This window comes from Aricia agestis, chromosome 1, assembly GCF_905147365.1.
Source record: "Aricia agestis chromosome 1, ilAriAges1.1, whole genome shotgun sequence".
Lineage (NCBI taxonomy): Eukaryota > Metazoa > Arthropoda > Insecta > Lepidoptera > Lycaenidae > Aricia > Aricia agestis.
The window spans coordinates 7556825-7569872 of NC_056406.1; the positions used below are offsets into that span (position 1 = coordinate 7556825).

A 13048-nucleotide genomic window follows, 5' to 3' on the forward strand; every position below is an offset into this window, starting at 1 on the left:
TGTATGTGTATATGCGTACGTAGATAATCTCGTCATAGCTCGCACCCGTTATGGTATTACTGTGTGTGGGCGAGCGGGGGCCCGGGGGTGGAGGACCCCCCCGCGTATACCGCAGGGGGGCGCTGTCCGCTTTAAAAATACTGGAGCGAACGAAACTACCGAGCCAGCAGAATGTTAAAGGAAGCCGTTTATTTTGAAAGACCGCGAAGACTCTAGCTCGCCGCTGCGCTCCTGGTCGAGACGGGTAAAAAGTTCTAGGAATGGCGAATAAAAAAGCCCCGACCGTGCTATTAGCGGGAGCAAGCGAAAATGCCTTTTTTCTCAGGCCCGAGTGTTTTTAAAAAGACTATGGCACGGAACTTATTTCGCTATTCGGATTTTTATTATTTCTCTTAGCTCCAAAGCGATCTAAAAGCACATCATTTTTAGCGAACGACGACTGTTTGTTGTAATTAGGAAATCCGTTTTATATGTCCATTTTGGTTGCTGCCACCTTTCAAAGGAAGGCTTTTATGCTAACTAGGTTTTATGATTTTTATCGTGTATAATATTGACTTATATAGATTAACATTAACATATGTAGGCTTGCCTAGGCCTATGTTAGAGGTAACATTGCTTCTCAGGATATCGCACCCATACGAAGACGACAGTGAAATGTAGTACGCGGCGAATGACAGCATTATGACGTTGTTTTTACTACATTGTAGAGTCTAGTAAAAACAACGTCACAACTAGAACAAACCCATACAAACATCTCAGTTCTTACATTAATAGGGGCCCAGACTACTAGTTGGGTTGTTGGTAATCCGAATACTCGTAAATATATAATACTTATATTCTAGACCAACTTTTTTTTCGGTTAAATACTGCAGTCCGCATACTGTAATATCAATGTAGGGTAAGAAACTCAAAATTGCTACAAATTAAAATGTTTATGCCTTTTGAGTTCGAAATAAAGCTTGGCATGGCGTATATATGGATAGAGCCTGATGAAGCACTTAGCGAACACCGTCTTAGGACACTCCCAAGGCATTGCATATTTGCCTTCCTTGGGTCCTTGTAATGCCTTTCCTTCGACAACCCTTCACGACGACGACGTATCAGTTTTAGTAAGCTGATACGTCGGTTTTCTGTGAGATCGTGATGTCCGTCCGGTCGATCCGGCATGGTGATAATGGCCTAGTTTTAACCTATTGGTAGTTCTAGTAACATCATACTTATCATAGTTTTATAAATGTTATTAAAGCCAACAGTTACGATTATCAAGAAACACAGGCGTAAAACACATAAAGCTGTTCTTTGAAATGACCGCTCGTTTGAGTTAAATTAGGGCGCCTTCACATAAGGCGGTTTTCATCGTTTACTTCTAACTGATATGAAAATAATATTGTTTGGCTTTTCTAAAATGCTATCTGCATTTTAGAATGTTTTATTTATGAAATTTGTTTTATTTATTGTAAGAAATATTAACAAGGAACAGAATTTTTTATTTTTTAATTAGTTTGTAAAATAAATAAAGGAATTTATTGCTACTGGCATTTTATGCAGTTTCTAAATGCTTTATTACAAGTATTTTAATAAAACAACTTCATACAGTAGCAGATTAAATCGTCCAAAGTAAGCCTTAATGGTCAACAAATGAATCTCGTCATACTTAGTTATCTACAGTACGGACTCAAATGCCAGAGATATGAAATGCTTTGAAATTACTTAATTATGTTAACTTAGTAGAGACATAAGTCTAAGTATTTTTATAGAGTACTAGATGTTCCGCGCGGCTTCGCCCGCGTAATTTAGGAATGTTGCGGAAACCGTACATTTTTCCGCAAAAAAGAAACCTATGTCCTTTCACGTGGTCTATTCTTCATGTTTGCTAAATAACATAAAATCGCTCCAGTAGTTTCTTAAGATAATAAACAATTTTTAATAATTTCCTCCGTTTTTTTTTCATTTTCCTCTATTCCTTCGCTCCTATTAGTCTAAGCGTGATAAAATATAACCTTTAGCCTTTCTAGATAAATGGGCTATCTAATACTGAAATAATTTTTCAAATCGGACCAGTAGTTCCTGAGATTAGCGCGTTCAAACAAACAAACTAACAAACTCTTCTGCTTTATAATATTAGTATAGATTATAATATTAGTATAGATTGTCGAATGTAGAGTCGCTACTCGGTAAAAAGTTGTAATAGTTTAAGTAATATCATATGTTTTGTGTCTATATTATAATATTTTTTAACCTACTTCCAAAAAGGAGGAGGTTATATTATGTTCGTCTGTGGATATATACTTTTTTATTTTTGTATGTTCAACGATTACTCCGCCGATTGTGAACCGATTTTCAAATTTTTTTGTTGTTGTCTAGGGTTCAATCCCTATTTGGTGCCATGTTCACAAAAGTGGTGACCTGATGATGAAATCTCTGAGAGAGAGATGAGTAATCGAGGGAACTCCTCAAAATTTATATGGAAACATAATATAGTGATTTTGGTTTTATGTGAAGGATCCTAGGCATATGCTACCAAAAAGTAAGATTTTACGCCAAGGTATGCTATGGTTCCGAAGATACTAAGAGAACTCCGGATTCCTTATAGATACAAGTTTGGTGGTTTTGGCGATGTTTCTTAAAACATCTTAAATGTTTCTTAAAGCATATGTTTTCGGTTCTTAAACTGAAAGCATATGTTTTCAGTTCTTAAACCGAAAACATATGCTACTATGTAAATTACATTCATCATCATCATCACTACCATCACACGATGCATCGTTATGACTATGAGTTATGACCATATTATTGGTTCTTTTCATAGTCTTTTCGATCGAGACTCAAGTTTGTCGAGAGTGATTTTGAAATTATGGATTTGGATCATGGCTTTTAAGACATAGTATAAATGTTTTTTGAAAACAGCCTGAGTATAGTTTAAATAGTTGTTATAGTTTCATACCTAAATCCTATATAATATCTACAAATGACAGCTTATATGTTTACCGGTCAATAACTAAAAAGAGTGAAATTATTATTTTTAACAAAAAATGAAAACCGACTTCCAAGGTAAAAACAATAATAATTCTTACTCATTAATAGTGCCTCTTTCAGAATTCATCTAAAGCTCAACTATTTTTGTACATACCTACAGCAACTAATAGTCTTCATTACTTTGAAGTCGGTACCAGTCCCAAAAGTTTCAGATATTCTCACATTGACTGAACTCACGACTCACGATATTGAAGACTATAGTAGGTATGTACAAAAATAGTTGAGATTTAGACGAATTCTGAAAGAGGCACTATTAACGAGTAAGAATTATTTAATACTTTTTAGTTCATATTTTTTTTGTCTTTATCGATTTAAATTTTTTGTTAAAAATAATTTCGTACACGATTTTTTCGTAGAGTGTACAATATGTGCAGCACAGTGGCATTTGGAATAAAAAATATTTAAAAAGTTATTCCAATTATTTTTACAAGTACCCAATTTTGACAATATCGTTACTTATAATATGATCCTCAGTTTTATTAAAACACTATTTTCCATTTGTTTTTCTTTTTGAAATCGTAGTCTCAAATTCTGTGAAACGTAATAGACGTGAACGCCATAAGTGTGCTAATGATATAGTATTACCGCTGCCACTATCGATGGCGACCCATATTTTAGTGGGGACGTGACTTAGGTTATTCGGAAAATCAATCTCTTACAAGTCATGTCCAGTAGAATGAGTCCATAATATGATTCTTGATGTTCTCTTGATTTTTTAAATCGTCAGGAATGGTAATGTCAGCTTCACTTTGTTGGTTGTTAATTTTCATAAATTGTTTTTTTTAGTATCGGATTTAAACGCGATACATTGCGTATCAAATATTGAGGAAGAAACTTGCGATCAAACTTAGTTCACTCTTAGTAGGCCTATAAAATTCGTATTCTTATCTTTGAGAACTTAGCCTCAATCCACATAATAGTACTCCGTACTCAATCGCTGTCTTGAGCAGATTGAGAGCCTAAATTCAGGTAGATTATTGCCAGTTATATTGTAGTCCGCTTACCATACTTTACTCGGCGAGTCAATGACCGCTACTGCCATGTTTCGCCGAGTAGAGTATAATAGAAAGAAAACGATCACTGACAATCAATATTTTGTCATTGTCTGCCAAGAAACTTTCTAACGTATCAGGCACTTATTTTTTTCGAAATTGACCTTTTCTTTAGAATATCATATTAATCGTCCTCTAGTATCTGCCTCTATTATTTAATACTTTAACAATAATGTTTTGAGACAGTATTCAATCTAGGGCTCGGGTCATGTCCATATTTTCTTTACGTAATTATATGCTCTTTTATAAAAAGGAAAAAAAAAATGAATTGTAGTACATATTTACTTCACTTTTCTTTCTAAAACAATATAATATACGTATACCCATTACCCAGTAATCAGTGTTGTCCTACAACCCTTACCGCTAACTTTGGTTCTAATGTCCCGCGCGCAAACATTAAGGATGTGGAGATTCCTAGCGTGATTGTCGATAATTGGATGATCGGTTTGGTATCCTTTGACGTTGTGTATTTTAAGTGTATTTTGTTCGTATTTTCATAATTGGGCGCGGGCGGGGTGCCGCGAAGGGGGAGCGGGGGGTAGTACCAGGGGGCCAGGCGGGGGATTGTACCAGGGGGCCAGGCGGCGAGGGGTGGCGCCGCGGGCGTCATCGCGCCCCCGCGTGGGTATTTAATGATTATACGCTGACTGCCACCTGATTGCCGCCCCTACCTCTGATTACTGTTATCGATAAAAGTATAATTATCGTGGGAATATGTTTGTTAGAACCGCGGCCAGGTTGGACAGTCTCGATAGCCCCAGGAAAGATAAACTTTAATATTTCGAACTTCATTCCTTTTTTTCAATGTTTTTCCAAACTTGATTTCCCACGTAAGCTTAGGCTGTTTCAAATTCCTTCCTCTCAGTTGCGTACTGCCGAAAACACAAAAACACAAAATGGCACTCATGTCATCGAGTATCGAGTATCGACAAGGCCGCGGGCCGCGGGCCACAGCGCGACTCGCGGGGGTGGCACTACACTACCGCGGGGGCGACAGGGGGGGAGGCGCGGGGGGAGGTACATACTACATAGAGCATGTATCAGCGGCACATAGGCAGTACATAGCGAGTGGGTTGCCGAAATTTTGCAGTTATTTTGTATCGGAAACTAGGTTATTTCACAATTTATTCCCCATCGACGGATGACCTGGGCCAGGTTTATTTGTTGATAAATTGTGAATGGCCCACCGGCTATGTAATTATTTATGCAGCCGATGAAAGGGAACAAATGCTTTGAATTGAGGAGGACATTTCAAAAATACGCTCTTTATATCCGCGGCTGTCGATTCGGTTAACGAAATGTAAATCGTTCGAGAGCGCTTGTATACCGTAGCCATAGAAATTATATTCAATATATTTTTTGGGAATATTCAGTTTTCATTATAGAAAGTTTTCCCGGGAAGAATTTTGATTGTGTTTTTCATCCATTTTCTGTTTGGGTGATACCGATTGGAACCCAAGCAATTAGCAACATAATGTTATTAATTAAAATCTATGAGGATATAATTTACTCTGTCTGAGACTTTAATAATGGCGTGACAGACAAGGGACAAAAACTGTAATGTCAGAATTGAAATAATAAACTTTTCATTATCCTATACATTTGTGTAGGTTATAAATATAAAACATCTAATTAAATATAGGGTTAGAATCCTTTTTCTTGGTTATGTTATTATGAAGTTCCTAGAAAACTAAAGGCTCGTTCAATAGCACATCACTGTAATGCATATTTATTCTCGCAAGACGCACATACAGAGCCGGGGTAATTATGTATGTCCGTTTATGTACACACGCGCCGCTGCACCTTATCTGTCATTGAGGTGTAATTAATTACAGACTAAATTGCAATGGGCATACTACTAGGCGTACATAGATATAGAGAAGGGTCAACGGATATTTAGTGTCCGCATAGCAGATGCGGTCCTTGGCCACCGCCCTAAGACGGTCGATATCGTCACCCCACCTAACTCCTAACTGTCTATATACACAGGTACTTAAACAAGTATGCACCGCCTATATGTATACCATCCCAAAGGAAAAAAGTTATAAGTTAAAACAGTTATAAAATAATTATAAAATTTAAATAAGCCAATATCTTCACACCACCTGTTGATTAATCTTCGAAAATGTCTGTAACTCGCAACAAGTATGCGATGATGCGGACTTTTAAATATTTGCACTTGCATTTTATTTTAAATCTTTCAAAGGAATCGTTTAACTTCATTTTATTTAAGTTAATTGTGAGTCGTTGAGTTTTATTATTTTGGGGAAAATTATTGCTGCTTAATTGTATCATCTTTGATCAACATTACTAATACATGCAAATAACATAAGTTTTAGACTGTAGTCATTATAGAATAGTGTCTAGGATCTGTGTTTGTTATTTCATAACAAGGAAGACTATGTGAGACAATACAGTACTACCATAGTATACTGTAACAAGGCAACTTTATTTATGTGCAGTTACTAACGATGTTTGATAAATAAAGCTGCACTAAAGAAAGCACAAACAGCTACGTAAACATTTTATGATCCAAACTACGATTCACAAAATTTGACACAAACTTAGATTATATTATAAAGTTTTGCAACTCGCCTCGTGGCTCGGGCTATAGTGAAGACGGGGGTAAAAACTAAAATAAAACGCAATGCATAATGGTTTGGCAAAATAGCAGCTGCATAACCGGCCCCGTTTTGAGCTAGCAGATGAAAAAGAGCACGCATCAAAATTCATTTTATTGTGCACACGCGGGGCGAAGTATGCGATATAAATACGACCTATTTGTTCAAAGTTACCTTTCAAAGTGAATTGCGTTTAACCGTTCATCCAAATATTATTACTTTGCTACCTAGTTCTGCATATTAGAAACCTCAATAACACTAATAACAAGTAGAATAAAAAATTCGCTATGGCAGGTATTATACGCATCAATATTATTATCATGATTCTAGTATCACGCGGTTCTCAAGTGTACTGTGATACTGCGATTCGGCCTATTACACCATCAATATTATCACGGAATCGTGACAATATTGATGCGTGTAATACCTGCCTATGAGTACTCGGAAATCCAAACAAGAATTCTTTGGATTTGCTAGTGAAAAATCTATTGCTAATTTGCTAGTACTTATGAGTAGTGTGAAAATACGGTAAGTGGTAGCCATAAAAATGTACAGTGAAAATTGTACACTGACAGTCCGTCTAACGAAAAACCAAGTTTGCCGGGTGCATTAGCAAAACGATTTAGCTGTACGTAGTAACGCGTCAACTTCGTTCAACTTTCGAGTCACCTTATGTTATCCATATTTCCGGTATATTCGGTGTTTCCGCCGTTCAATTAATGTATCATATTGAGTTTTATATATTGGCGCGAGTGAGACAATCACTCGCAGGTATATAGAGGTATGTACAGGCCTATATAGTGCATATCCATTTGAAGCATTATCGATTCAGCGCGCGGACAGAGCGATGACCCGATCCGATGGACATTTTTAGTTAATTATTGTTATTAATAATATTACCGGGAAATGCGGACCGAAAGCCTGGTTCATGAGTGCGGGCATCAGTGTAGACGACGCCTTAGTTATAAAAGTCGATTCTATTTTCAAACAAGCTTTTTGGAAATTTTTCCTTCGTATTATTACAGATTCTGATAACAGCTGATGTTTTACATACGAATTTTCCAGGGCTCCTTAGAACAAGCTGTTAGCTACCACTATTGCCAAAGTTTAAGAAATTGACTTGAGAAGTAGGCTAGTGAAGCACTTAGTAAAGTTAGGATCCCACATGTTCATGAGCTGTCTCTATCACTGCTTGGAATGACAAGAGCAGCAGGTGACTTGAGCGACACTTAACTATCGTTTGAGGCCGTAAGAGGCCCTTAAGTCAATATGTAACAAGCGTTTGAGAATTTGGGCCTTACTGTTCATTACATACTAGAAGTTACAGGCGACTCTGCCTTTGTCAAAACCATAAAGTTAATATACCTAGCGGAATAGAGCAACAATCTCGAGCTGTCCAAACGTAACTGAAATTGGTTTCATCTGTGTGTAAAAATATGTGTACGTAATACGTATACACTTACACAAGCATGATTGAATGTGATTTCTATGAGATTAAATTGTCAACGTGCGGCACGTGCCGACTGGACGTCAAAAAAAGAGTGCTGCTGTCAAGTATCACACGTCTCTTTTTACCACGCAGTGTTACTGATAGTGACATCTCTCTTGCTCAGGCCTTTGTTTCTCTATTCCGCTAGGTATATTAACTTTATGGTCAAAACAGTATCCCGATTCCCGTGGTAATCGTAAATTCTCCCGCAAATAAAAATATTCTATGTCCTTCCTTGTACTACTACTCTGTCTATGCCGAGAATTTTGAAACCTATTAGATGCAAAAAACTAAAAAAAAACTTAGTACCTAATCAAGTACAGGTGTGGATAAAAACAAGAAATTAACGTACACTTTCCTTCATTTCAGGATAATCTGACACCAGAACCAGCTGATATAAACGATGAGGACAACTTCTCGAGTAAGTGTTAGTACCTTTTGTTTTATTAAATATCAAAAAGCAAGACATGGTAGTTAGTACCAATTTAATAAATTGCGCCTTAACGCTCTACAAAATAATAAATGTAGAGTTCGAAAATCAAAATTGGAGGAGAATTCCCAAATTTCCCTTTTTGTGATTGTTAATTAGGAGATTAGTAGGAGATGTTTAGACAAATTACAACAAAATATATTATACGCTTCAACTATCTTGTCTTGTTTTTTTATAAACTTTGTGTACCAAAAAGCCACTTGCATCAAATCAATCTGACAGCGGGCTCCGCCTGGTCCCACCTAATTGGCTAAGAGACGTGTCACGTGTGTGTTCGATTTTCAAAATTGAAAAAAAAATTGATAGGCAAATGTGATCTGGTGCAGGTCAGGGCTACGCAAAAGACGCTGAGAAGTTGAAAATGATGTTGCTGGCATGGAATTACCACAGCCAGACGCAAGGTAAAGTTTTTGTGTGTTTGTGTTTGTTTCGATAGATTTTCTGTGTGTCTGACTTTCTACCTTTGCGACTTACCTATCCTCAAATTTATAATAGCGACCTGCCCCGGCTTCGCACGGGTATAAATATATTATAGCTTTTGTCACTCACTGAAGAAATGATTAAAATCGATTCAGTAGTTTTTAATTATTATATTCAGTACTACCCGTCGGTACCGCCGCAAAAGTTACGTCCCGCAATTTTTAAATCTGTAATATCTTCGAAAATATTCATTTATACGTGGGAGAGCCATGCTTCGGCATGAATGGCCGGATAAATACCACGTTCTCACAGAAAACCGTCGTGAAACAGCGCTTGCGCTGTGTTTCGCCGAGTGAGTGAGTTTACCGGAGGCCCAATCCCCTAACCCCTACCCTATTCCCTTCCCTACCCTCAACTATTCCCTTCCCTTCCCTTCCCTACCCTCCCCTATTACCCTATTCCCTCTTAAAAGGTCGGCAACGCACTTGCAGCTCTTCTGATGCTGCGAGTGTCCATGGGCGACGGAAGTTGCTTTCCATCAGGTGACCTGTTTGCTCGTTTGCCCCCTTATTTCATAAAAAAAAAAAAATCTAAATCATATGCTGTAAAGGACCATATAGATTATAGATCTATATTAAATCAATAATGTATTTAATTGAAAGGATTATTGCCGTATTGATTAAAATCGCTTCGAAAATTAGCTTCGAATTCTAAGAATTAATTAATTAGGAGAACTTTAATTTGTTTTACATTAAGTTTCATGTAGAATTCTATTCCCTTCCCTTCCCATCCCTACCCTAGGGGACTATTACCCTATTCCCTCTTAAAAGGCCGGCAACGCACCTGCAGATCTTCTGATGCTGCGAGTGTCCATGGGCGACGGAAGTTGCTTTCTATCAGGTGACCCGTTTGCTCGTTTGCCCCCTTATTTCATAAAAAAAACATGAAACTTAATGTAAAACAAATTAAAGGTCTCCTAATTAATATCTTACTGTAAAATAATATAATACCAGATCAGACTACTTTCTTAATCCTTATATTTTAATGACCTCAATTCAACAGCTGTCGACTCAAAACCATCTCGATTTTAATTGACGAGATGCGGGTTCGAGTTCCGTTCATATTGTAATTATAGTCGGACTTGTGGATTTAGTCGGATCCACGTATTCGTACTGCAGTAAAGTGGTTTGTATTAAGGAACTTCTAAAGGCCTTTAGAAGTTCCTTCATACAAACCACTTTATAATAATGCTTGTAGTCGATGTTAATTATAATTATTAAATATTAAATACATGCTCTAGAGCAGGGGTTCCCAATATTTATCAGCCTGCAGCGCAGTTACACGTCACAATATTTTGTCACGGCGCCCTATTCTACCTAACTATTAGAAAAAGATACATAAATAAACACCTTTAATGATTATAATTAGGTTAAGCAGGTAAATAATAACGAAAAATTATTTAATCATCTACCTGCTTTACATGATTAATGTTAAAATTTTATTTTATAATAATATGTGTGGTTTCGGATAATGATGGAGGATCTAGAGTATAGAGAGCTTGGTAGATGATGGTAATCATGGTTATCAACCACGTTCCAACGTGGAAAGGGTCCTTTATATAAACGTCCCCCATCAATATTATGTAATGTCTATCGTTACATAAAACATAAGGCTGGCAACTATTTTTTTAGAATTGGCATTAATTGAGGTGTCTATTAAGTTAAAGGTCAAAGTTGTTAAAGTTGCACTTACATTGACAATAGTGACTAGGGACGTAGAAGTGGGCAACAGGTCATTTAAAACTGTTTATTACAAACCACCTGGTGTTAGATATTACTAACAATTAGCCTTTAGGTTTTTTATATGACTACTTATATATAGTTAATATAATATTCATAATGTAGCCTCTGAGGTATTCGTTTCTTCAGAGTCAGAAACCTTAATATTTTCTTCTTCAACTTTATAAGCTCAGGTAAAATCCCTGATGATTCTCTTTAATATCATAACATTTAATATAAAAAATAGAAATTAAAATTTAAAAGCAACGCGAGATAAAAACCGCTTCAATTTAATAAAATATGAAAATAGACTTCGTTACATACCGAATGCGTAAAATGAAAATTTCATCCCTTTTTACGAGCGTAAATTTTTATTTTGTTAGAGAATAGATTGATTAATTAAATGGGTAATAAAATTGATGTTTTAGTTTTGCGTTTGTTTGGATTATAAAAACGGCGGGATCGACATTAAAGTAGTTAAAATGTATGCGAATATAGCCAGTCGAACGGGCGAGGCGGCTTGCATAATTTCCACGGTAGAACCGCTCGGCTATTTTTACTCAGCGAAGCCATATCAAGAGGGCCTAGGCCGGGCTATAACGAGACACCTCAAATTATTTATAGGTATGGGGCTCCGCTGACATTTAACTAGCAGATGCACCGGCCGCGCATCCTGTACACCATCATTAATTTCTGCCGCCTTGGTAACTGACTATGAATACTTAAAATGTTAAAAGAAAATTACGGCTTACTTTTGCGGTTTCCGTCGTGTCGCGCCTCGTGAGTCGTGAGGCATGCGACTGTTCTGCTAACTGTGCAGAGGCTTACTTTATCTATTTTCGTATCTCTGACTTTCGAATTTGGGAAACGTTTGGTTTGGGACAATATTAATGTTGTGTGATTTTGTAAATGATCAGTTGATTTTTTTGTTGACTATAATTTCTGATAATATCATGCAATTAAACAGTATAATAGCCTTTTAAATGAATGGTCAAAATGGGGGTGTGGTTGGAAAAGTCGAAATCAGAAATTAATACTACGTAACTTTGTTTGGACTAGTTAGGAGATATTTTTTTTTGCTGAAGGCAGGTCAAGTAGCCCTTATGTCACTGCGACCCTTGAGGATCTATTGTGACTCCTTTAGTGACATTAGATTATCTATTGTGACATTAGAGTACGATGTGATTGGGGTTGGTGCCACGAATTTCCTCTGTGGATGTGGATATTCGTAGCAACCAAGGTGCCTGTTCCTGCTCTGCAGTAGAGCAGGACAGTCAAGGAGAAGGTGTATAGGTGTCTCGCATCCTCCTCCTCGCAGAATCTGCAAGTCGTTAAGCTACTAACACTTATTCTGTTAAGGTGCTTATTGAGCTTACAGTGCCCAGTTAGGCTTCTGATAAGAGATAAACATACTAAAAGTCCTGACCCCTCCAAGGCGAGCTGGATCAACAATCATTAGCTAGGCAACGATTAGATATAGATACAAAGTGTAAAGGACAAAGTTGTAGAGAATTTTATTAGCTTTTCTTGTGTAGTACAACAAAAATTCGTACAAAGCACCGTTTTCGAAAATTTGTCAAAAAACCAAAAAATGGGTCCTTCTTTTCCCCCCTTCCCTCCAGCTCATCTGGGAGGGGTCAGGACTTTTAGTATATTTATCTCCTAACTAGTCCAAACAAAGTTACGTAGTCATAATTTCTGCTTTCGACTTTTCCAACCAGAATCATTCGTTTTCTCCCTTCTAGGGGTACTTTTTTGTATCAATATTATATGGACAAGCCTCCACTTGAAATACGACACTCTTAAGACATATTATTGCTACTGAACACATGTAATTTTTTACAGATTTACTCACATAAACAAATATTTTGTTGCATGTCTGCATCTGAATTGCAGTAATTACAGTAATTATTATGTCTTAAGACTACAGCCTATCAAGTGGACGCTTGATCTAACTTAGCTTCTGCTTAATCGTATTTAAGTATTACAGCCTTCTTTAATCTCATGAGTCCCTGATGGTTGCAGGTCGTAACGGCGACATAGCGGAGAGCGGGGCGGACAGCATGGCGGACCTGTGGGCGTCGTACCACAGCGCGCTGGGGCTGGGCTCCAAGCCCAAACCCCCCACGCCGCTCGCCACCTCACACTCGGTGAGTTTTAAG

The 13048-nt window shown here is 37.2% G+C and overlaps 1 protein-coding gene across 10 annotated transcripts in view; it reads left to right on the forward strand.

Moving 5' to 3' along the window:
* LOC121731645 (nucleolar protein 4) overlaps nt 1-13048 on the forward strand; it is a 114196-nt gene that overhangs the window by 94438 nt on the left and 6710 nt on the right. For 3 of the 10 annotated variants that reach the window (XM_042121197.1, XM_042121204.1, XM_042121245.1), the window contains exons 5-7: nt 8568-8625; nt 9015-9089; nt 12912-13048. In XM_042121197.1, the coding sequence (XP_041977131.1) occupies nt 8568-8625; nt 9015-9089; nt 12912-13048 (270 nt within the window). The remainder of the gene's footprint in view (nt 1-8567; nt 8626-9014; nt 9090-12911) is intronic. The other 7 variants (XM_042121213.1, XM_042121220.1, XM_042121261.1 and 4 more) reach the window with 5 other exon arrangements.